We start from the raw sequence: 26,839 nt of genomic DNA, 5'->3' as shown, positions 1-26,839 counted from the left end.
TTGTTAAGACACTGGCCCCACTAAAAGCAACATGCAGACTGTCCAGCTACAGCAGCTGAGACCAGGGGTCCAGAGGACTACAGGGATCAGTGTGCCCATTTGTAAGGTCTACAGAGCCTTTTAAGATCTTGCAAAAGTTTCTTCCAGTGAGTAGAAAACTGTTACTCTACAGCAGAAATGCTGCTTACAGATATTACAAGGACACAAATGTTTCCTCCCACAATCAGATTACCTCTGCTTTCGCACATTTTATCTGTAATGGTATTTTTGCCAGTAACTCTAAAAGTAGAAAGTGCAGCAAGAGAAAAGAATAAACTGTAGAGACGGACAGCCATGAGAGGAAAAGGGAAATTATACCTGTGACACTGTTTCCAGCAGATCAATTAATTTTCACCTTTCTAATGCAGATATACCTTTTATTTTTGGTGTGAGTCACCACAGTATTTGCTTTAGGAAGAGGCTGGCAATAGGATGTGAATATTTGTGAGCTTAAGAAGGGGCTGATAATAAAAAAACAGCTTAGAAACTATACACTTGTAATTAAAACAGCAGGGCACATCAGTTCAGCACAACAGTTGGAATTTGCCAGTTGTTAATAAGTTGACTTCCAAAGAAACAAAACCAATAGTCCCCCCCTCCATACACTACATGATCCTTAACACCTGCAGCAGATACATTGTTTTATGCCTTATAGTCCACAACCACAGGAAATAAAAATAAACAGTCCACCTCAATGTCATCTTCAGGAGCAAAGCACCTGTTTCTAGATGGGCAGCACCACCCACAGGTAGGACAAGACAAGTAACTACCCAGTCACAAACACCGCAGTGCTTACCCACAGCCCTCTCCTACCTCTTACAGCACAGCATCCGCCCCAAAAAGTCATTGCAGGAAAGTAACACAGAGTTAAATTCACTGTTGTTGGTTAAAATATTTCTGATATTCTGACCATCTGCAGGCAAAATGAGCCAGATAAGTTCTGTAATACTGCAATGAATGTAATGGGGATTGTAAGCAAGCAGGTGAACATGAGCTGCTCTTCACTACTGGGCACCTAGTGAGAACTGTCCCACGCCCTGGATCTGGATCTGTGACTAATTTTCTTTCTGAAGGAGAAGAGCGAAGAGTTACTGCATGATGAAGACACCAGCCCACCTCTTCAGAAGAGCCACTGTGTTCAGAAAAATCTTGAATCAATGCATCTTTAAATCATAAGAATTCTCTGTATTTTAGTGTGTTTTGAATCAGGCTCAGAGGGAGCATATCAGAGAGGTGTTTGAAAATCTCTTGTTCTAGTAAGGAATGACCTTAAGCTTATTTCCTGGAATGCTTCTGCTAAATTCTTCATTGCATATCTTTTTAAGTTGTGTACACAGCACCAATCAGTAAATAACATCATGAGTGAAGTTGCAACCAACTTCCCCTGATGCCTCAGGTTTTAGCTTTTATATTTTTCAGATTCTGTACTGCTTTAGTGTGTACTTCTGAACTTCATATTAGAGGATAGTAAGCTCTCTTCACAGAGCAGGTAGACAAAATAATTCCTTCTCTAGCTGGGTACCAAGGACAAATGATCCAAATTTCAGGCCCAAGAGAAATGTGGACTGAAGAGAGAAAAACAAGAAGGATGGGACTTCATAACCTGAAGCTATAATTGGACAATTAACTCCAATATGCAAATGGACCAGAACTCATAAAAGTAAGACCCCATGACTGGTCATCCATTTTGTGACCATTTTGGGTTCATCTTGGGTGTAGCCCTGGCTGGGCTCTTGTGCTGCCCAAGGTGTATCCATTGAGGCCTTCTAATAAATACCTACTTTATTCTTTAACTCTGTCTAGTCTCTGTTCTAGGTCAGCCTTCACAAGGCATCACCCCCAGTATCAATAATATGATATAAGATGTCAAAACTTTGTGTTAAAGATGATCTACACACAAGAAATTTACTCAACTCATTTAATAAAACCATTTTGTTAAAAAATTACTTAGTAATGATTGGAATTTTACATAAAAAATTCAGAAATTACAAAAGATGGCATTGTATAACAAATATAATCTGAATATATGAGAAGAGTTACACATTTGCTAGTAAGGTCCACAAAACCTATGCAAAAGGAGAGAGCAGCTGTTCCTGAGTTAATTGTGCTTCTTTTGATATTATTCTGAGATAACACGGCAGCAGCATAAGATATTCTAAGAGTATTTGTGCTAAGACTGTCTCTTCTACTCATTTCATGACTGCCTTCTCCTGGCACAGTTAAGAGGTTCTCCAAATGCCCAAGAAAGAAAGAAAGTATCTGAGGCCTAAAAGAAATACTGTAAATAAAAAGCAGCGTATTGTGAGGGGCCTACACGTAAAAATACAGGTAAAAAAACCCCAAGCATCTCTCCTCTGCATCTCTCCTCTACACACATACCCATTTATGTAAATTATTCCTTCATAAGGCTTTACAATAAATCTGAAATACTTCAAATCTATATCTAATAAATATTACAAGAAAATAGTTTTCAGTATTTACATATGAAACATATAAAACACGATCACTGTAAGACTACTTCTTCAACTTCATCTTCTAAAGAACCAAGGTTATTAACTCCTGGCTTGTTTGTAGTGTACTGCAGACGGTGTCTGTTTAGGTTTCTTCCTCCACCAAAAAGCCCATTGTCTTCTTTCACTTTGACTTTACTGTTTTTATCAACAAAAGGCTTATTACTCGAGTCCCAGTCTATGTCCAAAGGTGGCGTATTGTTACTTTTAGAAAGAAGAATGGTACTGGCACTGCTTCCAAAGAGTTGTTCCATTAAATTGGACTTCTTTTCTTTCTTACTATCAAAATCTGCATTCTCCGTAACATTTTCTTCTAATTTGTCACTTTTCTGAGTGAGCCAACTTGGTCTCCCTGATCCCTTCCCAAAGGAAGGTACATAACTACCAAATATTAACTCACTACTTAAAGCTACAGTCCTTACGTTTCGTTGTTTCTGCCCTTGTGTTCTTGTGCTATCATCCTGGCTGTCCTTTACAGGAAATCCATTAGTAACCTTCCCAGGAATCTCAAAGACTGGATTAGTTTTCTCTTTTTTCTCCAGGGAATCAGATTTTCTTGCTGTATTTACGAGTGGAACTTGGGAAGTTGGTTTTGTGTTTGTTGTATTTTGAATTTCTCTATCAATTTCCTGCATTTTAGCAAGCAGGAACTCTCTTTTTCGCCGCTCTTCCACTGTTTCAGTGCTTTCTCTCTCTTCATCAGGTTTGTGAATTTCTGTCTCCATCTTTATTTTCTCTTCTTTATCCAATAAAAAGTTGCTTTCTTTTTTAATTTTGTCATATTCTTTCCTTTGCCACTCTGCAAAAAATGTTTGAGCAATATTTAAAATGTTTTAATTTTAAAATACCCTTGTAAGATTTTGAAAATAACGCAAGCAAAAGCCATTGAGTTTGTAACATGCTCTTCTATGTACAATGACATTTTCCTGCTGCAAGAATAAAATCTTCAAAAATGGCAACTAAATCCACACCTGATATCTTATCTCTGATAAGATATAAAAGTTTACCGTCATCTTCCAAAGGACATTACCCATGCTTTAGAATTTTCAAAGCAATTTGACTTCTGCCAATTGCCTTCCCATTTCCTGAGTTTGAATGAAAATGAATACAACATTACTGATTTTAACAGTTCTGACTTGCACAGTACTTTATTTTTCTTTCACCACTGCTGACATTAGGACAGTCCTGGGATATATGTGTGGGTTCTTTTTTTTTCATAACGGGAACTATTTCTGTGAAGTAATCAGGCCTCAAAGTCACAGGAGTCATCACCTGTTTCAAGCAGTGAATGATTTAAAATACCCTGCATCAGATGCAAACAGCAAAGACCTTTACATGAGTGTTCTTGTGCATCACTGCCAGGACTCAGAGTGACTGTGCACAGCTATGAAGGGACACCAAAGGTACAAAAAAGCAACTTACAGAAACCAGAAAATGTGTAGAAGAAGGAGGAAGCTTCTCACATATTTCTCTCTTAAAAATATTTTTTCCCCAAGATAACAGATGTATATTTGGCCAAAAGTTGAATATGATTACTTGGCCCCTCCAACACAGTGGCATTCTCCTTTGAACACTTGACTCAAATTTCTGACTTAGGCTTTCACAAAGTTCCATGTTATCTACTGTACTTTGGCTCAGGCTTTCAGAAACTGTTGCAGTAGTTCAGTTAATATATTTAACATAGATATTTTTTTCAATAGCAGATCATTATACAAGTTAAGAGCCATGTTTCTGTCTGTAAGGTGGGGGAAATACCAGCTTATTCCATACAATGGGCAAGGTGGTTAAATCATCTTATTCAGAGACATAAAATCAGATTCTTGGCTTATGTAATACGTGATATAAGATTTTCCACAGATTTTACCTCTGAACACAGCTACAGATTTTTAGAATTCTTGTCATATAGAATAAGTACTACTGTTCATTAACTGCAATCACTGAAAGAGTTCTTTAACATGACAGGGTGCAGTCCATCTAAAATACCTGAGACTGACTTGTGCATTTAAGTGATTAAGATGCTGTGAAAACCAAACTAATAATAAAAAAGCAATATTAATATATAATGATGGAAACTGACATTTCTCAAATAGCCACACCAAATGATTCAGATAACCAGACCTGAAAAGAGAAACTAAAATTTCACATTATATATATATAGTAGAAAGTACTGAAAAAAAGGCTATATTAAGGAAAACAGATTTGTTCTACTATAGCAGAACAATAGTAAAAATAGTAACTCAAATCTCAATAGTCAAAATCTACTTCCTACCTCAATAACATTTAGCAAGTCAGAGATAACATCAGCATTTACTTTCTATGTCATTCTTGTTTTGTAAAGCACAATCTCTCAGACTCCAATACTTTTTTGTGGACAGCATTTTTTACTGCTGCATACTTAATCACAGCTGAGTACAGGGCATGGATTATTCTATATCCTGTATTTCTTTTTGATTCTTCTTTGCATAATATAACTGCAAATAATTTTCCACTGTAGTGATCTCTGAAAAATCATTTTTCTCTTTTCACCAGAAACCAGCAGCCTCACTTGATTAGTATTCTATGGTGCATTTTTCAGCCTTCAGCTGCCCATTTCCTTACCGTCAGGAAGTTTTGGAACCCTCTCCTCTAAGGACTCTATTTCCTGAAAAGGTTTCAGTTTCTCTTCCCTCTCCCTGTCTTGGTCTTGTCTTAGGAGTTGTGTTTGTTCTTTCCACGCTTTGTCTTGAGTTTCTTTTTCCTGAAATAAATTAATAGAAAACTGAAGCTGATGGGGAAAAGCAGTCAATAAAATGAACAACCTAACAAAATCATAAGAACTTCTATGTCATTCTGAAATCACATTCTTACTGCTAAACATAAAATGAGTAAGTCTCCTTAAACCAAACCAGCTTTGATGACCAAGGGGTTTGGCCCCAATATAGTATCACCTCTAGTATACTTTTATACACCTGAAACAAAATGAATAGACAATGAACTCTATTTTGTATTCCACATTTCAGGGAAGTTGCAGCTCCAATGCCATAAAGCAAAATTATCACTTTCAGGGTGGCTCTCCTTAGAAACCAGATGTTGTCTTCTGCAGGCAGTTTAACAGAAGGCCACATTTCACCATCACATTCTCTTAACAAGCAAGCAATTAGTCGCCCTCTACTTGTACAATCTGACCTTTTTACTCAAGTGAGTGAGTGGTAGATTCAGATAATTTCATTCTGGTACTTAAATTTATGGAGTATTAAGTAACAAACAATCAAAGAGAAAGGTTTAATCTCGGATGACAATTTTAGCTAGTGACTACACGTGCATATGTAAATGGCAAGAACCTGCAGAAAACATATTAACAACAGCAGTAAAAATCACTAACAGAAGAGTAGTGGCAATGAAGTGAAGAGAAAGTCAGCATAGTCCAACACATGGGAGTTATGTGCTTATTTTAGAACAAAAACTTCTAGATTAAGAATACCCTTCTAAGAGAAATAGCTGCTACTTAATGAACAAAGAAAAGATGACTGTTAGCCAAAAAACCTGCAAGTATTTTTCCTTCATGTACAAGGTTATCATTGTTATATTAAAAATATAAACTACATAAGGAGATGGTGGTCAGGTATTTAAAGTGCTTGACTTTAAATACTGAAGAAAGCCTAGACTACCCAAATCTAATTTACATTATTTAAAGCAATAGACATATACAGAACACACACCTGGAATCCATGAGCTGCACTTGTACCAACTGTGTGGTTCTGTAACTCACACAAGTACATACTGGAAGAATACATTTAACTGCATCCATAGTTACAGAAAGGGTTTGGGAAGAGAAAACATACAAATGAAACTGCCATGAAAAAGCTTCAGCCCTACCAGGAAGCCAGCCAAGACCACCTTCAGACAGTTATTTCTGAAAAAAGGTCCTAGCCTCAAGTAATCAGAATTTGCACAATTTGTACCAGAATCTCATTCGTCAGATATGTCATTCTGTTTGTAATACCTTACAAATCTCTGATTTTAGCCTGGGGTTAGCAATACTTCTAATTGGTACTATTTTGTACTAAAAAAGGAAATGGAAAAACTAAAAAAAACCCAAGCATATTGACAAAGCTGGAAAGCCAAAAGAAATACCAGCACTGTGACAATAAGAGGAAGTGTTAGATTTATGAATTGTGAAATAATTCTGGAAAGTAAAAGAAACCATAATTAAGACCAAAAAGAAAACAGAGAAAAGGCAGCCATCACTGCACTGTTTAACAGATTCCTTTAATAAGCATTAGAAACAACGAAAAAGGGTGAAAATGAAAATGAAGTCTTAAAAACTTCAAAGAAGTTACAGTGGCAGAAAAAAAAAATTGAGCTAATGGCTCTCAGTAAGATAAAGATTATGACAAACTCTCTAAAACAATTGAGTATATTTCTAAGAAAGGTACATCTTTTCTTAAAGAACATAATATTTTTGAAATTGTATTTTCTATATATTTAGACATGTATATTTCCACATTTTTTAAATATAAGCGCTGCATTTTACAATCCAATAGGTACATTGTCTGGACTGGGTCTCAAATTTTTATGGAACTCACTATTTTAGGAAGAATTCCTTCTTTCTTGTTTGCTGTGTCACCACACACAAGTTCTGATTCTGGAAGAAGTTCTGCTGGTGAGAAGCATCCACTGGTCTGTACACTTTTGGTGAGCTGCGGTCCCTTTTTAATATTTTGGTTGCTGACTGTAGAAAATACAAACTAATTAAATGGTGTATTCATTTGAAAATACACCTGTCTCTCATTTTTCATGATTTGCAGCAAACAAAAGACTCTACTGAAGTCAATGGAAGTGGAAAGTATTGATGAGTTTCACACAGTTGTTTTCAGCATCTGTAAAACCTAATCATAAAAAAAATGCATGCAAAAATTCTACTGAAAAATAATTTAAACCCCACCTTAATGCTACTTATAGGGTCATTACAGTGCACTGAATATTAGTTAAAAAGCCCCACAAAATATCTCACTCATCCTACTGCTTGTCACAGAATCAAACTCATAAAATTAAAATTCACTTACTTGCATCTTTGAAACACATATACTTATGTTTATGGAATGACATTTAAAAAAATCTGAACCTAAAATGGAATAATGGTAGAGCATCTATAATAAAACAAGCAGCAGACAAACTGTTTGAAATACTGGCATTAAATATTTAAAACAGTCCCATAAATTTCTGTTTCTTCTGACAAGTAGATTCTACGGATTTTTCTCCAGTGAAAACAGTCTAAGCGCACACACAGACACACATATTTATGGATAAGGTTTGAGACTGTCTTGTCACACCAGAAGAAATCACTGTACTGATACTTTTAGAAGATTATGTTCTGGGACACATACTCTGAGAAAAAAATAAGTGCAGCCCATGTGACAGATAACACGTTTGAATTAGAAAAAAATAAATAAAACAGATCACAAAAATATTCTTAGCAGTGAAGATACATATTTTTAAAGCCTCTCTAATTTATTGTCAAGTAAATATTATCTATCATCTATTGGAGATTTTTCTACCAACGTTCCCCTCCTCCTTTACTGAGGAACTTCTGGTATGAAAGGAGGTAAAACTGCTGTTTGGTGAAGTTCTGTATTTTGGCTCTGCTATGTTATGTAACAGACAAAAAAACAATGATTTGTAACCAGTGCTGTGTTGAAAGAAGTGCAAAAAGGTAAATGTGCTTGAACAAGCAGCATCAGGGTTGAGCACTGAGTGGCGCATGAAAGCCATAACCCAGCTGAGACATTTCAAAGTGATGCTAATAATTTTTCTGCTTTTATTTTTGCTTTGTACAAGTTACCTCTTTTTCTTTGTACAATATCCGTGTCTTTTCTAGGTGATGACTTCAACATACGATTAGCATATATATTTTTTGCTTCAAGTTCTCTTTCTTTTTCCTGTGAATGGAAGAGGTAGGTATAAGAAACAGTTACTAGTATTTCAGTCACTAGCAAAGCTGTAATGTAAATTAAAAATAGATATGGTAAATAGAAACAGAATAAATAATTGTCTCATCCACTGTTTCAAGGATAACAATCACATTCCTAACTCTGTTAATGGCATGAGAAAGCAGACACCTTTCTCCTGCCCAAAAAACTCCTTAGCAAAACATTAGGGAGGAAAAAAACCTATCTCTGCAGTGAAAATAAAACTAAATGCCAGTGCTTCCATAAACATGAACAAGACTTACACCATGTGTACAGACTGCACAACTGAATTTTAAGTGTTGTGAAGAGTTAAACATTTCAAAGCAAGCAATGATACTTGTCAGAGGGCACTGTCAGTATCAGTTAGCAGAGGCCCGTTGCATCATACACATAGAGGCATACCTTTCTTTTAGCACATTTACTGAACAAAATATAGAAATGAACAGTGAGTTATCAGAATTCGTCTGACAATGACAAGGTTTTCAAACTGTAAACTCCACTAACAAATCTTAAAACTCTTACTCCAAATATTTTAGAGGTGCTAACACTACTGCTACTTGCTGGATAGCTGGGAATGTGGTGAACTGGTTAATCTCCAACATATTGAGACTTGGAGTTTGAGGAAAATTCTCCTAGAAACTAAGTACTTTAGCTTGAGTCTTACTTATTTTTTTTCTAAAGATACACTAAGTAGAACATAATATTTTAAGTACTTTTATTGAGAATTTGGACAACAATCGTGATGGTGTGGGGTCTAAATAAATATTTGCACACATTTAGCAACACATGAATATCACAAATAAATTACATTAATCTTCATGCAAACCTACTTTAATAAAAGTGTATTAGTAACAAAGCACTATTTACATCTGCAGATTTAATTTTAAATTCAAGCCTTCAAACCTAATTTCCCACAGATTTTGTGGTTTGCTCTCAATGTTTGACCATGTATTTGATCTTGCTTTTCTTAACTAGTGCTAACAATAATGATTAACACAGAGGCATTCCTGTTATAAACACTGTAGGGTCAGAGCACAGAACATTTCAATTTAATGCAGAAAAAGAGCTCACATGTTGTATATAATTAAATACACATCAGAGAGTGTAAACCAGTGGTAAACTATTCAAACCTGATTACAGATACTTCCTAAGATAAAATCTCAGAACATGGTTAGCAACTTCTACTCTTTTCACCTATTTTACCTTCAGCTTCTGATTTAGCTGATTAAGCTCTTCTTGGAGAACTCTGTTTTCTTCTTGAGCCTCGTACAACTTTTTTTTCTTTGAATGTAACTCTCGTTGAAAACTGCTACTACTTAATTCAAGATTTCTTTCCAGATCCTTCAATTAAAACAAAATAATATTTTTTTTTAATAACTGCAGTAGTTTTTATAGTCAAATTACTTATATAAAATGAAGTAAACCAGTGTCTTGAGTTTGGATATAGGCTCAACCATTGCTGTAACACTGAATACATTTAAACCTTTAATCCTAACTTTGAGGGGGCAAAGCATCTGCAGATGCTGCAGCTCATCCTTTTGAGTATTCAGAGGTGATTTGAGGACATAATAGAAACTCACACTACTTTCTGCAAGGGTCTTGCAACAGTGGACCTCTAGATCTCTAAGACAAATCTCCTACTGATGGGTAAGAGACAGAATCCTTCCCTGAAAGTGCAGCATTAGAAGGAAGAAAACATGAAGGAATTTTTAACATTTCTGCTAGAAACTAGCCTGTGATTATGATTTCACTTACATGCCCTCATCTTGTAATAGCTGTTTTAAGTAAAGCTGTGTTGATGACAGTAGGAAAAAACTAGAAGAAAATCCCTTACTTTTTAAAGCATGATTCATTTTAACATGATCCAGTATTACAAATGCTGAAATACCTAATCATAAAAGTACAGATGACAGATGGTGACACTACAGGATGAGGTGGTTTAACTAACTCAGCCATTTATGTATTGGTACTGTGGGATTTATCTTATGAAAGCTTAGTTTCCAGCTTAATCCTTGGATTTCTTATCTCTGTAATGTAATTTAGGTTTAATTACTAATATAGATACCAAACCTTAACATCATCTCAATGACATAATTTAAGCTAACAATAGTATAAAATTTATATACAATATATAAAATATATATACTATCAAAACAGTACAACTACCAACAGATTTTAATAGTGTTAACACAATTTTTAAGTAAATAAATAAGTTCATAAACATATTTACAGTGTAGACATCCTTAGACATGTTTACAAAAGCAAAAACATTTTTGCTGGATGAAATTAAAATATATTGGACAAATTTCTTATAATTTCTTTTATACCCATAAAAAGGTCTAAAGATATTTCAGTATTTAAAAAACATGGTGTAACTTTGTCCAGCTGGGCTCCTAGATGTGCAGAATAGTGGACAATCAAACACTGTATGAATGCTTTTCAAAAATTGAAAAGGAATTATTACATAATTTTTTTAGTGTAAAGTTCCCTAAATACCCAGATAATTTTACAAACTGTTTCCCTCAAAAAGGAGAAACTAGATTGCATGAAGTTATATTACATCTGTACCCACTTCTGAAATGTTATTGCTAGGTATAAAAACATTTAAAAGCACAAATCCACAGGATATATTCTGACAAAATATGCTTAATTTGTAAAGAGAAATTTGAATGTCCAACTATCTCATATGTAACTATATAATCACCTTAGAAATAATTTACTTGATTCTACTTATGGGTAAAACCAAAAAATATTTGTTTTCTATTTGCTCCACAGCTGTGTAAAATTACAATTCATTGTGGAAAGAAATATCTGTACCAGAATTTCTTGCAAAAAGAAAGTCATCCCACCTTAATTCTTTTTTCCCTGTCCTCCAGCTTGCTCTCTGCTAAGGCTAGTTTCTTTGCCAGGTCATCTCTTTCAGCAAGGTGCTTATCTGCAGACAGCTTTTTCAGTTTCTGCAAGGCAGTTTTTTTCCTGTACAGTTCATCTTCAGTATCTTTCAGCCGTCTCTCAGTTGCACGTTCTTTCTCCTGAGATTTTCGTAGGCGCTCCCTTAATATTCTAATCTCATTGTTGTGCCGAGCAAGGAGCTGAGAGATTTCGTTTTCTGTATCTTCAAACTTATTCAAGGCTTTCTCCTGCCTGTGCTGAAGCCTCTTCAGTGCCCTGTTTTCCTTCTGCAGCTCATCCAGTTTGATGTGGAGTTCAGTCAGTTCATTTCGGAGCTCATTGATTTTCAGCAGCCTAGCAGAAAGAACTCTTTTTGTAACAAGATCTATATCTTTTGCAGGAGAATCCCTAGTGAGGCTCTGAGAACGGAAACCCCACCGTGTCCCTCTTTTGCTTGGTGCATATTTGGAATCCAATTTCTTTGTGGCTGAGAGAGGAAAAATAAAAAGCGTGTTTACTATTAGACAATGCAGTTTGTCTATTCAGACATCCTTGGAACCAAGCTCTGTCTGAAACAATCATACAATATCTAGCAGAGATGTCAGCTTTCAAACCAGACAATAAAAGGCGTATATATGACAGAGTTATGCTCCTTTTGATAGCTGAAAAATGGAGATTTATGTCTGTGATCTACTATAGGAGGTAATATTTGCAGCCATTAATACAGGACCCTTGTAAAGAAATAATCTGCAAATCGTATCAGAAATAAGAGTAATATTTTGTTAATATTTGATATTGTTTATTAAAATGGTTTAGAAATACTATACTGTAAATGCATACAAAATGATCACATGCTTTTAAAATGGCAACAATTAGCTGAGCATTAGCCAGTTATGTATTATGCAAGATGTAATTCTCCCAGACAAATGCAGTAGTATTTTCAAATCCAGCTGCCATGCTTACAGACAAAACAGCAGATTTCAAAGGCTCAATGCAAAAAGCCTCCGAAGCAAAATAATAAATCCCATGAAAATTCAGTTCTCCCTGAGTAATTTATTCTTGTATCACAAGTTATTTTCTACACAGTATTCTCATTTGATTACTTGTATGCCCCGCTTGCATTCCTATTTATTGCTATTATTATTATTGTCATCCCCACACATAAAAGCTGAACATTTTGTTTCTATCTTATGTGCCTCTCATGGCAAGCTCAAAGAATGAATCATATAATCCACTAAAAATATCTCTTAAAACAACTGAATAAATAGAGTTAATTAATAGAGTGCATAATTCCTTAAGGTATATCAGTGTTTGAAAGAAGTACACTGAGCAGCAGTTTGTAATTCTGGCTTGAAAGCTGGGATACAGCAGCAGTCCAGTTACGTGTACACGGACAGTGTGTGTGACAGCAAATTCTTCCTCCTACCTTTGCCACTCACCATGTTTCTATTCTACTGAGAATACTTGTCAGCAAAAATAACAGCTTAAAAATACCTTCTTATAATTTCCTCTAGACATTTTGCAGAAATACTCATGCATTTTCTGCTCGGTGCTCATTTTTTCTACAGCTTGGGCAAACAATAGAAGGTGTGTTTTTTTCCTTTACAAAGAACATTTATGTCACATTCAAGTGTAAAAAGATTACCTAATACATGCACTGCAGGAATGATGCCACTCCTAACACCAACCAAGGGAGTTCCCATTAACCCTAGACCTGCAGTCCCTGTAAGAATTTCTCCTTATTTAGGGCACACATAAAATTCCAGTACCAATATTTTACTTTTGATCATACAGTTACATTGGGGAATAGTGTATTTCAAGACAATGTAATATGGCATACACACTACCTTCATGTAATAATTATATTCAATTCTGGCTATGTAAACAAAGAAATGGTCACACATTTGTCTCGTCCAAATTAAACAGCATGGTGGAACTGCTGTTTTTGGTTCCCAGACAGATGACTACCATGGAGGAGATGCCACTTCTGAACACAGAGAAGCTCAGCAAAACACCAGTTGCACCAGGATACCCACACTGTTAAGGATCTGGAGAGACACATTCCCTGGGCAAATTAAACATTTAAGGTCAGACCTTTGGGCACAGCCTAGATTGTAACACAGACCAAATGATTCACACAGTATCAAGCATTTATCAATGAACAAAAACATCTGCCCAAGAAAGGTAGGATACACTACGACTTCACAAAAAAATGTATACAATTATTTAGAAGAAGCTGTCAAAGTGTACCAGAAAGGCTTTACAGCCCTACCTCAGCCCAGGGCCTGCATAACCATGCTATTCTTCTTTGCAGGGATGTTCACCTCCCTACAAACTCTATCAAAAAAGCAGAGCCTTTGTCTGTGAGGGAGCTCAAAGTGGAGCTGTGTCATCTCAAATTGGAAATATTTTACCCTCAGAGAAGAAGCAGGAAAAACTTTCTTTTGAATCTCCATCTGAACCTAATTTTCATCAAAAATGTTTTTGGTTTTTTTAGTTACATTAGCAGTCTTTTGTTTATTTAAAGTCACAGTATTATTCTGTAAAGCTTAGTCAACTAGACTTCCACAGGACAGGTATCTGTAGGTTATTTGATCAGGGAAATTTTAACAACTGTCTCCTTTTTACAGACTGCGTAGCAAGAACATGCCTTGGGTTTTTGGCTTTGAGCTTTCTGTCAGTGACAAAAAGAAAGCATCAGCATGATTCAACAGAAGGCTAGTATAAAAGCAATATTCACTTGCTTAGAAAATTATGAAGAATTCTGAAAATCACCAAAATTTCTCCTTATGCAAGAGAAAGTTAATTTCAATTTTCAACGGAGCAGCTACTGTCTACCTGCCATCTGTAGTATAATTCACACGAACTGTATTTGTAGATGCTTACAATGCTAGTTTCTCTTTTTTGAGTTTTCAAAGATAATTAACTCTCTGGAGCAGTTACAAAGCAGCAATTTCTGCTACCCACCTACCTTGGTAGTGCAACAGGCTGTTTGAAGTCTGTGTTTTGTGATGTCTTTTTTCTTGGTTTGTAGATGGAGAGCTTAGTGCTGGTGACTGGCTGGATGAACGAGATGCATTACCTTCATCTGAATAATAGGAGTCACTATTTTTATCCTCGTCTGATTTCCTCTCCTGCTCAGAATCTGGGCTCCTTACTCTTTCTCCCATTTTTCAGGTTTAACAGCTTTCCAGTATTTTCTCAAAGACTGCTCATCTTGGCACAAAGGATCTTTTAGTTGTCACAATGGCAGTAGTTAGATTATTTCCTCCAGTTTATCATCTTCATCTCCAAACACGAGATCTCTGCAGTTCAGTTCAGCAAGCAGTAGTTATCATTCAGAATGCATTTTTCTGTAACAATTTAGAGAGAGAGAAAAAAACAGTGAGAATGGTTTTGCTAAGAAGGAAAGTTGTTTAAGAAAGAAAGGTAAAAAAACTGTAAAATTATTCATGATTCCCATAACCTTATGACACACACTGTGCTACCTATTGTTTATATTAGTAATTATATTTATATTAAATGTGGCAGGCATCACTCTAGGAATGCTACCACTATTACATTCAATAGTCTGAGGTATTTAAATTCCAAAAGAGAAATCAGAATACTAACACAGCTAAATCTAGAATAAGAAACTTCTCCCATGTCAGAGAAGGGAAAAGAAAAATTTGGAAAACAAAACAGAACACAAGCAAAAGTTTGTTGATATTCAGGAAACTAATTTAGACATGTTTTAAAACTTTTTAACCAAATGAATGAACAACTTATTTGTGTGACTTGAATTGAGATATCTGTAGAATTTGACTAAATATTCCATTTCTCAATTTTTGACATTCCAATGATGTCAAATAATGGGCTTGAATATCAATTGTCCCATTTGTCTGGAAAATATCCATTCCCTAACCCCTAATGAAACTGTACCTATCTATCTCAATCTTCACCCTGAAAAGTACTCCCATACCCTACAACATCTGGTGCTTCATGCCTTCAAGGACTGGCCAGAGCACACACGTTTGTGTCATGTGTACTTATATATTTACACCTTTTTTGTATCTGATAAGAGAGACCACGCCCCCGGTACATGATAAACATTACATCTGAAGCAGGTATAAAATAAGAAAGGCTCCTCCTGCAGCCTAATGCAAACTGAAAAATCCCATATCTCAAGGTGAAATCATCCCATTTTGTATTTGTAGATACTTCCTGAGAACATAATGGAGCAAATATATTCCAAATTTTATTCACCTTCAAAGGTCAAAAGAATTTTCTCAACAGTTGAGGAAGTGTTTTCCTGACTTCCTCAGCTTCCCTTGTCTTTTGGCTCTCTCACCACTGTTGGCAGCTTTCAAGCCTAATTTCACCATCTTTTTCTTTTCAATCCAACTTTGAGATACCAAGTCTCTAGTGGGTGAATAAATGGGGCCTGCATCAGAGCCCATCAGTTCCACCTGTTGAATGACATAACCTCCCAGCTGATTTCTAAATGGCAAAGCAAATTACACACCAAAAAATTGAGCTGCTTTCAATCAAAACTGCTCTATGCTGCAGGACATTCAACATACCTGGAAATGAGCTGTAAATTTTTCACTATATTTTTATTTCCCCAATAAAATAAACTTGGCCTTCTTCTCAGCCTTCACTGCCTATACATGCATTACTGCAGAGCCAAGCAGAACAGAAATGTCAGCTGCCAAGACAGTTTTCATTACAAATTCAAGCTTTCTGGCTCAGTTCACTGTTAGCACAACTCTGTCTCCAGTGACTGGAATCCATTTGGCCTCATAATCTATACAGAAGGAATTAGAGGAATAAATATCCCATCAGGTTTCTAAACTGGGAAGATAGTTGGAAATGAATACTGAATTACCTGGAAAAGAGTATTTTTTGTCACTTATGAAGTAACTTTCCAAAATAACGTTTTTTAAACACCTAAATATTTTCAAAGTGATCAAAAAAAAAATTAGATGCCGAAAACTTATGTCAAAAGAATCTGAGGAAAACTAAAATTTCACTGCAAAGCCTAGGAAGTTAAATCAGCTATGCTTGAGATCACCTGTCCTAGAGATTGTTAAGCACAAGCTGGAAGGTATGATTATTGTGAACATTCAAATAATCAGGAATGATTGTTCTTCTTCCTTACAAGATAGTAGAGTTATTAAAATCATTTTGAAAGGATGTACCTAATAATAACTGTAACTAAGATCATGTAAGAATATTAGAACATATCACGGTGCTTCCCTACTCCCAAACACTTCCTTTCCTAACTCCTGGCCCCACAAACACCTGTGCAGAATGGATGTTATTTTGCTCCTTGAAGAGCAAAACAAGACTGAACAGGTAGCATTTTGGGCACAATCTGTTCTCTAGAGGATGTACAGGCAAGACTGCATCAGGTCTGTCTCCACAGGACAGGATTTCAGGGAATGCAAAGACAGAAACCAACACATTTATATAAAAGTACTAAAATAATATGAGATATAAAAATAGTACTCTGGAGGCACAGACCTCATATTCTTACATTTAAGGAAAGCATAAATGCCTACAGTTCATGTCTAATTATATATATAAAAGAAGAGCACTCACTTTTACCAAATTAAAGTGATCAGTTATTTTCTAGCCTCACAAGAGTTCACTGAAGAGGCAATAATCTTTTTGAAGAATGCTTTTCATAACTCACTGTATTTAAAACAAACAAATTGTAAGAACTGGAGGATTAGAATTATCCACCAATCCTGTACTGGATATTCCCCACTCCTGAGAATATTTTGCTAAGTATCATTTTGACATACAGATATAAAAATGAAGAGGAATTTTCAATGCATTCTGGAAGTACTTGAAAAGCAATGGAATGAAAACAAATTGAAAAAGGTAAAACAAAGAAAGCGCCCTTGAGGAATCCCCAAAAACATCTCCTGGATCTTCAAATGGTTTTTAGTTCTATAACTGGTAATATTATCATATTTTCCATGCAAAACAAAAAAAAACCCTTAATCTGTCAAGTCTTTCCAAATTAATTTTTCCAACAGTTCATAATACAATTTGATTAACAAAAGAATGCACAGTTTATCTTGAGAACAAAAGAATAACTAGGATATTTGAGTTTCACCTCAGTAAGCCTAAGGACTGTTTAATTAATAAATGTTTTGGTTCCCTGACTTTCCAATTGTTACAAACTAGTTTGAGTTGATTATAAAGTGAGTTTAACTCATGTGAATAAGATCCACAAAGATATCTATTTTCCCCTGTAGGTTTAATAAGTTGTGAGCAGTGAAACATTATGGATTAGCAGTGGGTCTACTAAGCTCCACCACCACCATCAAAATCCCAATCCTCTCCCCTCAAAAGCTCAAGGCGTGCTTTTAGAAGACTAATAAATTGAGATCACATCAATACAGAGAGGCTGAAGGAAATCTGAGACTTGCATACAAAACTTTAGAAAGAGTTTTGTTTCCAAGATTTCACACTCCTTCACTTCTGGTACTTCTGTCTATTGCTGTTATTTACATATTTTGTATCAAAACCATGTTCATCATTACAAAAAACATTCAAGCACCAGGTCACCACAGAGAACATGACAGACAAAACACAGAACACAAAACAGCTACAACAGAGACAGGAGATTCCCTATTACTCCTAAGCCAATCACTAAAACAGAAGTTAAAACTGTGGAACTACAGGTATTATGCAACAGACAGCAAGGAAAATTACTCAGCAATTCTTCCCACGCAGTGCACCCAAAGCTTAGTTCTCTAGTGCAAGACTCATAAAACTTTTGAGTCCTTTTCCCCTTCCCAGCGCAGGGGAAGCTCAGCGCCTTTGCTGGTGACCGAATGGCACTTCCCCGTACAAACACTGACCTCTAACGGCCCGCTCCGTTCTTCCACCTATTCTGAGACAGGGACACTGCAAGAAAGCCAGCTTCAGACAAGTACAAAGCATCAGTCCAAGTCACTGAAGTGCTGAACTTAAGAGCAAAGAATGATTTCGAAAGAAATTCGTCTCCCTCCACTCCATGCATTCATCTCTTTCATATCCAAATACTGTAAGTTTTCCAGACGAAAGTCAAGCAAAATCATTTACTTTTATGGCATCAAAACATACTGAATGACAAGCCTTAGTGAGGACTAAGTATAATTTCATTAGGTACTGCACCTGCTGGCTTAACTGTATGCAGTTTTTCTAGGTTTATTAGCTTTCAACAAAATCACAGAATCAATTAGGTTGGAAAAGACCTTGGATATCATCAAGTCCAACCTATGACTGGACATCAGCATGTCAGCTAATTCAGGGCACAAAGTGCCATGTTCAGTCTTTCCTCAAACACTTCCAGGGATGATGACTCCATGCCCCTGAGCAGCAGCTTATTCCTATGTTTAATAAACCCTTCTGTGAAGAAATTGCTCCTAACGTCCAACATAAATCTCCCCTGGCACAGCTTAAGACTGTTGCCTTGTCCTGTATTTTGGTGAATTAAAACGCTGTATGATTTTAAAAGCCTATGTTACGTTTACCTGACTCTGTCCCAGTAAGCCACAACGCTACTTTTGTCAGATCTCAAAATGAAAAAGCTGCTGTAAGTCCCCGGTCAGAAATGAGGAAATTCCACTTCAAACAGAGCACATGCAAGCCAGTCCTACAAGCGGGAGAAGAGATTATGTTTCTAAATCAGAGAGCTTCACGGGGCCCGTGCTCATACTGCCAGCCATACCCATACTCCGGTGCGTGCGGACCTACCGAGCTCAGCCCAGCGCCGAGAGCGACCCTCCGGGTCCCGCAGCGCAAGCAGGCAGCTTTCCTTCACCCAGCGGAGACTCTTAAAGAACAGATCGAATGTTATTTTCTAGCAGCACTTCGCGATGACACATTTTAAACGCAATCACCGAAACCTACATAAATGACTTCGGAGGAAAGGAACTGAACACCAGCGGCCCGAGACCTTTCGGAGGCCAACCCCAGGCCTAGGCCCGGGCCCGTCCCAGCTCCCACAGCCCCTAGGAAAACACGGCCCCACGGCGGTCCTGTCCCCCCGCCGTGGCGCTCCCTTCGCCCCGCGATGTCCGCGATGTCCCCCCCGGCCCGTCCCGGCGGTACCTGCCCAGCCCCCGGCCCGCCCGGAGGACGCGCCGGCGGTTGCCGCGTTACGCTTAAAGGGGCCGCGCGGCGGCCATTGACAGCGGCTGCCCGGCAACAGGCGGCGGGGCGGGGGCGGGCTCTCCTCGTCAGCCATTGGCTGTTCGCCCTGCCGGCTTGGCGACAACCGCTCTTTCCATTGGTGGGAGGCCGAGCCCCGGCTGCTGATTGGCTGAGGCGCCGCTAAAGAGGGCGGAATGTGGAGGGGCTGCATCCCGCGGCGCCGTGCCCCGGCGGCGCCTGCAGGGGGTGCTGCGGGCCGGGCCCGGCCCGGGGCCAGGTGAGCTCTGCCGAGCTGCGGCCCGAGGGGACACAGGGCCGCTCCACGGGGCTATGCCCCGAGAGTGCCGGGCTCCGAAACCCTGCCCTGCCTTCACGGTCTTGGTTCTGTTGGGCGCCCGTGTGACATCGAAGAAAAGCAGCCCATGGAAAAGCACGGGGGGTGCTGGTTGTCAGCCGGGTAAACATGAGCCGGCGTGTGCCCAGGTGGCCAAGAGGGCCAATGGCACCTGGCCTGTGTCAGGGCCAGGGGAGTGACTGTGCGCCTGCACTCAGCACTGGTGAGGCCACACCTGGAGTGCTGTGTCCAATTGTGGGCCCCTCACTACAAGAAGGACATTGAGTGCTGGAGCGAGTCCACAGGAGGGCAATGAAGCTGGTGAAGGGTCTGGAGCACAGCTGAGGGAGCTGAAGGTGTTTAGCCTGGAGAAGAGGCGTCTCAGGGGAGGCTTTTTGGCTCTCTACAACTCCCTGAATGGAGGGTGTAGCCAGGGGGGGGTCAGCCTTTTCTTCCAGGCAGCTAATGACAGAACAAGGGGACATAGCTTCCTTCAAGCTGCTCCAGGGGAGGTTTAGATTGGTCATTAGGAGGCATTTCTTCACAGAAAGGGATATCAGACACTAGAATGGGCTGCCCAGGGCAGTGATAGAGTCACTATCCCTGGAGCATTTAAGGAAGGACTAGACGAGGCTCTGGTTGACATGGTGGTGCTCGGTCATAGGCTGGACTTGGTGATCTCAGAGCTCTTTTCCAACCTAATTATTTCTGTGATTTTGTTCAGAGAGCTGCCCAGGAGCACAAGAGTAGCAGAGCAGCTCGTCACAGTGCTGAGACCTGTTGTGTCCCCTCCGGGCAGTGGGACCAAGGAAGCCTTTGGGGAGCCTTGGGCACGTTCTAGCATTGCCAGTTTGAACACATGGCTTTGGATCAGGGTGGCACCTGGGGATAATGACAGGTCAGGGTTGAGAGCAAAACAGGGGAACAGGAATGGATTGTACTAACAAAAGGATGAAAGTATTGCCAAAAGGTGGCAAAAAGGCTTGAATTCAAAGGCAGGCCCAATGTAATGAGGCTGTTGTGGTTTATTCCACAAAAAAAGTAAGAGGGTTTCTAAACCTTAGCTTTTATTACTCCAAGTTACTGCTATTTTTTTCCCCCTAATGCTAATCTTTATTAAAAAATGTAGTTGAGCAAATTTCTTTGTGGAGAGAAGAAAGGAAAAGGAAATAGGATATCTTGCTTGCTTCACTTGCTGGAGTATGTTATGTTAGCACAGCGATGAAAGTGACACAAGAATTTGGGTGGAGCAGGATAAAGTAGAACATTTCAGACGAAGATTATAACCTGCCTGTATGGGAAAGCATAAATGGGACATTCTTGAGAGGGAGACATATTTGCCCTTGGCAGAACTGTGTCTCCACAATTCTGAAAATTCAAAAGAAGTGTTCAGTGACCATTAAATGAAAATAATAAAAATGGAGGAAACAGGACAAAGTTTTGGTTTTGTTTACCAAGGCAATATTTTCGGGCACAACCTGTCATTCACAATAAAAATAAGGAAATATGTGAGGAAAATAGTTTTAATGCACTTGAAATTAAAATATTGCTATCCCTCTTCCATGACTATAAATTTTAGGAGGAAAAAGGAAAAAAAAAACAAAAAATGTGATTATTAAAGACTTGAGAGAGTCTCAAAAATTATATGTGTTGTGCACAAGAACTCTCAATATGTTTAATAAATTACTGGAAAATTTAATTTATTGAGTAGGCTAGAATGCCATCAGAAACATGTCAACATAAACTCCTCTAAAAGAAGAGGAGATGTATACTCGTATTTCAGAAGCACAGATGTAGCTGTGCAGCATAAACCTGACATGGAGTCTCCCAAGTAATTTTTTGATCCCAATACTAAAGAAAACAGGCATGAAGCATTCAAAAAACCCCAACAACCAGGCTTTGAATTTCCTAATTTCAATTGTCTCCCTAATTGCATTTAATATTTTTGCTGTACTTGCATTGCTATTATGAAATTGGTTTCAATAAACAATAAAAACTCATGTGGATCTTTTTTAAATTCATCCTCTGTGGCTTTGTGTAGCTCGCCCTTGTGCTAAACAGCAAAAGCATATAATTCATCACAGCAACACTGGCAGAGAATCATTGATGTCCTTCAAAAAGATCCAGGGAATGACAAAGACGGAATAATTTTATAGCTTGCAACTGGAGGAAATGTATTGCTTGCATCTGGCAGCAAGCCAGGTCAGAATCTGAGATGCTGTTGCTGTTGTAAATAGGATGAAAGGGATTCATAATCCATCTCCATGCCCACTGTAGCTAGGAAAATTGTAAGCAGAAAAAGCAATTAAAAAACCAAACATGAGAAAGCATTAGAATACGTGGGAGAGACCTTTTTTTTTTGTGTTGATGATTTATAGACTGATTGCCATGGCTAACCATTTGAGGCCTGGTTAATGACTAATTAATCATTACTTACTGAATATGGGTAACACAGGTATTGAATTTAGGCAGTGTCTATGTGTAATCCAAGTATTGAATACAGGTATTGAGTCATAATGAAAACAGGCCTCTTGTTCACAACAAATGACATCAGATTTCTCCATGAAATGGTCCATCCAGAATAATGCCAACAGACCTGAATTAGCTGCTGAGCTAGAGTAAATTCAGATATTGTGAAATGTTGGCATAGGGATTAACTGATAGAAAATTGTTAGTCTAAAAACTACAAATAATGTATTTTAGATATAGTCCTAACAACCTAACAGCTGATACATGGCATAGAATTGATGGTGGTGTATTTCACATTCCCTTGGACAGGACAAATAGATTCATCACCTGAACAAGACATAAAATTTTGGAATTTTCTTAAGTCTGTGTAAGGAAGTCTGATGTCTTAACTGCTTGCTTGGTTGGGAAGGTCATTTAAACAGAGTATTAAATTCAAGAGCTGGAGGGGGAATTAGAAGGCTCAGAAGGAACAGCCCTAGCCTTGGAGCTGAACTGAGGGGAAGGATGCTTTAGAAAGGGAAGTGGAAACATTCAGACACTAAATGAGGTCCTAATGTCACAGTTTGCTACTTCCAGAGCTTCCAAAATGGGATAAAGCTACCAGGCTTATTCAGATGAGTGGAACCTGTGCTCATTTGATTGTTGTAAATAAATATGTATGAGAAATCCCTGATGCATAGAAAAAATGCTATTGATTTCTACTGCATCATAGAAATAGCTGTGGCAAACATGGTGGTGACTGTTACAATAACTGCACCTAATGTAATGGATAAAACAGATTCCCTGAACAGACAGAAAAAAGATGACTATCAAATTTGAAAAGGGAATACCTTTCTAGTATTGCTTTCAGTACCACAATTTCTATAAGAAGTGCGGACTTAAAAAATGCATGGTCATACAAATGATGGAGTCAAAGGGATGTGCTGCTTGCTTAACCAGAGTACATGATGTGAAAATTCATGGTGAGATTCAGACTCAGACATTCAGTTTCTGCAGAAGATCAAAGTGTGGTTAAAACTATCAGACAAGGTATGAAGTACCAAAGAAGACCCTTTTTGGCTCCTTTAGCCCTCAAGTTTTCTGAGGTTTCCCCCCAGAACAGACCATGTGATAGTGCCTTGTATGTGCATAAACCCTTATATGCATCTCCCAGCATATACACCAAAGGTAGTACCTTGCATACACATTGGCAAAAACATTTTGTTCAGAATTGAGGAGGTTGTACTATAGAGGTTGTGGCTCAAAGCAGGTCTGGGTAGTCAGGAGTGGTTGTTCAGTGTCCAGTAGCAAGGGATATATTTAGGGAAGAGAATCATAGAATCCTTTAGCTTGGAAAAGACTTTTAAGATCACTAAGTCCACCATAATTTAGTCCTGGCCTGAATGCACTCTGGCACCTGTGACATCACAGCCCCCGTGTGACAGTGGGGACGGCTGCCAACAGAAGCAGCAGGTAACGCTGCCCCAGTACAGCCGCGGCACTTCCCCTATCAGTAGCTCCCTCCCATCCCCACTGAAGCCCTGCTCATGTCCTTAGGCCATGCTTGCCATTACATTCCTTCTCTTGTTTGTGCAAGGCCTCATCCAGTACCCGCAGCAGGCCAGGAATGGGCTGGATGAGGCCACACTGGAGTGCATGCAGCAGCATGCTGAGTATCTGAGCCAGCAGATGACTCAGCTGATTCAGGAGCTGGAGCAGATGAAGCTGGAGCAGAGTGGTGGGGCCTGGGGGGCCCTGCTCGGGTGGCAGTTCTGGGATCTGAGTGGAATCCTCGTCCTTCTCTTGGCGCTGTGGTTTAGACTTGGGAAAACTTGAGGCAATCCAGACAAGGGTGGCCAGAAGGAGAGGTCCAGCAGCAACTTGGTAGAGGATGAAGAAGGATGCAGCATTGTTGAAAAAGTGGAAGAAGACAAAAATGATGGAAATGAAGAAGGCAGCAATGTTGATGCAACAGCAGAAAGCAATGCTGGAAATGAAGCAAAAGAAGGCTACGAAACTGCAAAGGAAGAAGTGAACCAAGATGAGAACGGGGAGGAAGCCAATGCTGCCAGAAACGACGAAGACAATGACGAGAAGGCAAACGGAGAGAACAATGACCACAATGTCAAAAGGAAGCTTGGAAGCCCTTTAGAGGAGAGCATTCAGTTGCCTGATCTAGATTTGGACAAAGGCTGCTCACTGATAACAGACATGATGGATAAACTCATCCACATCTTTGGACAAGGCTTGTCCAACAGTTTCTACCCAGTGCCACAACAAGCCTTCGGAGTGGGCAGCGCCTTTGAAGGCTGGAGTCCCCAGGCACTGTGTTGTACACATATGTTGTGTACTGTGTGCTTTTACCCCTGAGTCCCCCTCCAGGACATGCCTTCCACCTGGAGCTGGACACTGCAGGCATGCTCCAGAGGAACTTCTGTGTCTGTGTGGAGCTGCTGTGCACCTGCATGAGGGAGAGGCTGGGGGAGGACATGCTGTCTTTCCTCCACCACCCCAAGGAGGAGCTGAGAAGGAAACAGGAGCCCAGCCTCCTGCACACCCTCTGCACCAGCTCCTATCTAGATGTGGAGAAAACTGTCCAGTGTTTCTATGGATTTGTGAGAGTAGCCTGGCTGCTGTTGCCTCAATCCCGCCACTGGCGTTTAATGTTGCAGCCCTGCAGCCGCTCCTGTAAATTTCAGCTGAGGAATGACCAGGAAAGTTTCACGGCTGAGATGGTCTTTGGAGTGCGGCAAGGAGACTCAGATATCTTTGTGGGCAGTGCGCCTACAGAAGTAGGCATCCCAAGCACAACATGGCTGGAGAGTTATGCTGTGGCAGAGGCAAAATTCTTCAGGCATGTTTCCAGGCAGGCCCCCCAGGGCAGCTGTTATTGCAAGTGCCTGCAGCTCCTCACAGGCTTCCTGATGAGTGTAGGTTTTTCCAGGTATGCCCTGAAGACAGTGGTGATGCACCTCCTGAGCACTGTACCCCTGACACGGTGGTGCAGGAGGGATTTCGGGCAGCGACTGATGGATATCCTGAAGTACCTCCGCTGCTCGCTGGAGACAAAAGAGCTTCACCACTTTGTCTTCAGCAGTGACAGCTTTCTTATGGAGATCAGCTTGCCCTCCGGCTTCAGGGCGGCTGAAGCACACAGCCTCTTTGAGCACCTGGCCAGCAGTCCAGATGCCCACAGGAAGGCTGTGCAGGAGTACAACCGCCTGCTGCATCGGCTCCAACAACTGCTGATCCTGGCCATTGAAAGAGACGCTGGTGCACAGAGCTGTGCTTGTGAGGCCTCTTGGCAGACCCTGTATATATTAACCTCCCGTAGTTAGTGCATTTGCTGTATATATTAATACCCTCTTGTGGCGTCGGGTGGTTTTTAAATGTTATTGTTGTTTTCTGTTAGTGTGTAGAATGGTTTAATCCTCTGTTCCCCCCGTTTAAGTCCCTCAGAATGGTTTCTCCCTAAGTTGTTTACACCCTGTTTTTCCCGCCACTGGGTTGCCCCTCAGAGTGATTCTGCTCCTCCCCTTATGCCCTTATATATTTGTGTCAATCCTTATGGTGCTTCCCACCACCCCTGCCTGTCATTGTAACCACGCCCCTTTCTTTCGAGAACATTCTGTGTCAATGATCCCTAGTCTAGTCCATGGTTTTTCTCCGAGGCTTCTTCCCGCCCCTGTGCAGTCCTCATTGGTTCTGCCATATCTTACACTCCTCCCCTTGCCTTTGCTTAGTGGTATGCTTTATAAGAGCCTCCCCAGACCTTTTCTCACTGGGTTCTGCCATATCTTACACTCCTCCCCTTGCCTTTGCTTAGTGGTTGCCTTATTTTTCCACGCCTTATGCCCACTCCCTTTATAAGAGCCTCCCCAGACCCTTTCTCACTGATGCTTGTCCCTGGTCCCATCTTGGAGTGATGCTTGTCCCCGGTCCCATCTTGGAGTAAAGCTTCCTGGGCATCCATACAAGTGTCTGCTCTCTCGTTCCTTGGGATTTCGCAGCTTGCCCTTGTCTGTGTCACCCACGCGCAGACTGCACCACTACCCGGCTATCCTCAGAGAGAGAGCCTGGGAGTGGCCGCTCTTGTGGCCTCCTCCGGTCACATGAGGAGCAGCTAGCTGGCACCTCTCCACTCCAGTGACCAGTGTGAGCTACACCCTCTAATTAGTGTATTTACTATACTTAGTAATGCCCCAGAGTAGTTCATTTAATATATATGTATTAGGACCCTCTAGATAGTGAATTTACCATATGTATATAGGGACATTCCAGTTAGTGCTTTTACTATATACATTAATACCTCTAGTTAGTGCATACAGTAATCCCCAACCTTCTTGGGTTTTGTTTCAATAAACTGGGCTATTCCAGTATCTGGATTGTGCAAGCTCTTCTTGAACTTGTGCAGACCTAGAGCATTTGTAAATTCCACTAGTTGGGAGTTTGTGACTGTCTGGATGTAGGCACTCTTATTAGCAAACCTCTTTTAACAAATGCACACAATTCTCATTCCGTGTTGCTCCTCTCCA

General features: G+C 39.5%; 2 protein-coding genes across 6 annotated transcripts; one reads left to right on the top strand and one right to left on the bottom strand.

Annotated features, from left to right (window-relative positions):
- Positions 1-1,969: 1,969 nt before the first annotated feature.
- Positions 1,970-19,563, bottom strand: LCA5 (lebercilin LCA5). 5 transcript variants are annotated; one of them, XM_041412432.1, is made up of 9 exons: positions 19,481-19,563; positions 19,124-19,202; positions 14,361-14,742; positions 11,347-11,876; positions 9,701-9,838; positions 8,371-8,467; positions 7,115-7,260; positions 5,148-5,286; positions 1,970-3,348 (listed from the first exon to the last, which is right to left on the bottom strand). In XM_041412432.1, exons 3-9 carry the CDS (start codon positions 14,557-14,559, stop codon positions 2,543-2,545), a joined length of 2,055 nt encoding a protein of 684 aa, XP_041268366.1. In that variant the 5' UTR covers positions 14,560-14,742; positions 19,124-19,202; positions 19,481-19,563; the 3' UTR covers positions 1,970-2,542. The 5 variants fall into 5 exon arrangements, with proteins under 5 accessions (XP_041268366.1, XP_041268367.1, XP_041268368.1 ...); XM_041412433.1 differs by lacking the exon at positions 19,481-19,563 and adding an exon at positions 18,901-19,022 and having other exon boundaries at positions 19,124-19,359; XM_041412434.1 differs by lacking the exon at positions 19,124-19,202 and having other exon boundaries at positions 19,481-19,557.
- A 289-nt stretch (positions 19,564-19,852) lies between these two features.
- LOC121339992 (inositol 1,4,5-trisphosphate receptor-interacting protein-like 1) lies at positions 19,853-25,642 on the top strand. The gene is given in 4 exon segments (XM_041412329.1): positions 19,853-19,979; positions 23,902-24,042; positions 24,151-24,638; positions 24,641-25,642. Coding segments are annotated over 4 exon segments (1,758 nt in total).
- The last annotated feature ends 1,197 nt before the right edge of the window (positions 25,643-26,839 follow it).

Source organism: Onychostruthus taczanowskii, unplaced genomic scaffold (assembly GCF_017590055.1).
Source record: "Onychostruthus taczanowskii isolate IOZ18803 unplaced genomic scaffold, ASM1759005v1 scaffold39, whole genome shotgun sequence".
Lineage (NCBI taxonomy): Eukaryota > Metazoa > Chordata > Aves > Passeriformes > Passeridae > Onychostruthus > Onychostruthus taczanowskii.
Note: the sequence above shows the minus strand (reverse complement) of the source record. Positions and strands in the feature narration are given on the sequence as shown.

Excerpts from the sequence above, each read along its gene's own strand:
- LCA5 (XM_041412432.1), bottom strand. The coding sequence starts at position 14,559 with ATGGGAGAAAGAGTAAGGAGCCCAGATTCTGAGCAGGAGAGGAAATCA. Across the intron at positions 9,839-11,346 it reads ACAGGGAAAAAAGAATTAAG|GATCTGGAAAGAAATCTTGA; the intron begins GTGGGATGACTT and ends TTTTAATTGAAG. Across the intron at positions 7,261-8,370 it reads TATTGTACAAAGAAAAAGAG|TCAGCAACCAAAATATTAAA; the intron begins GTAACTTGTACA and ends TATTTTCTACAG.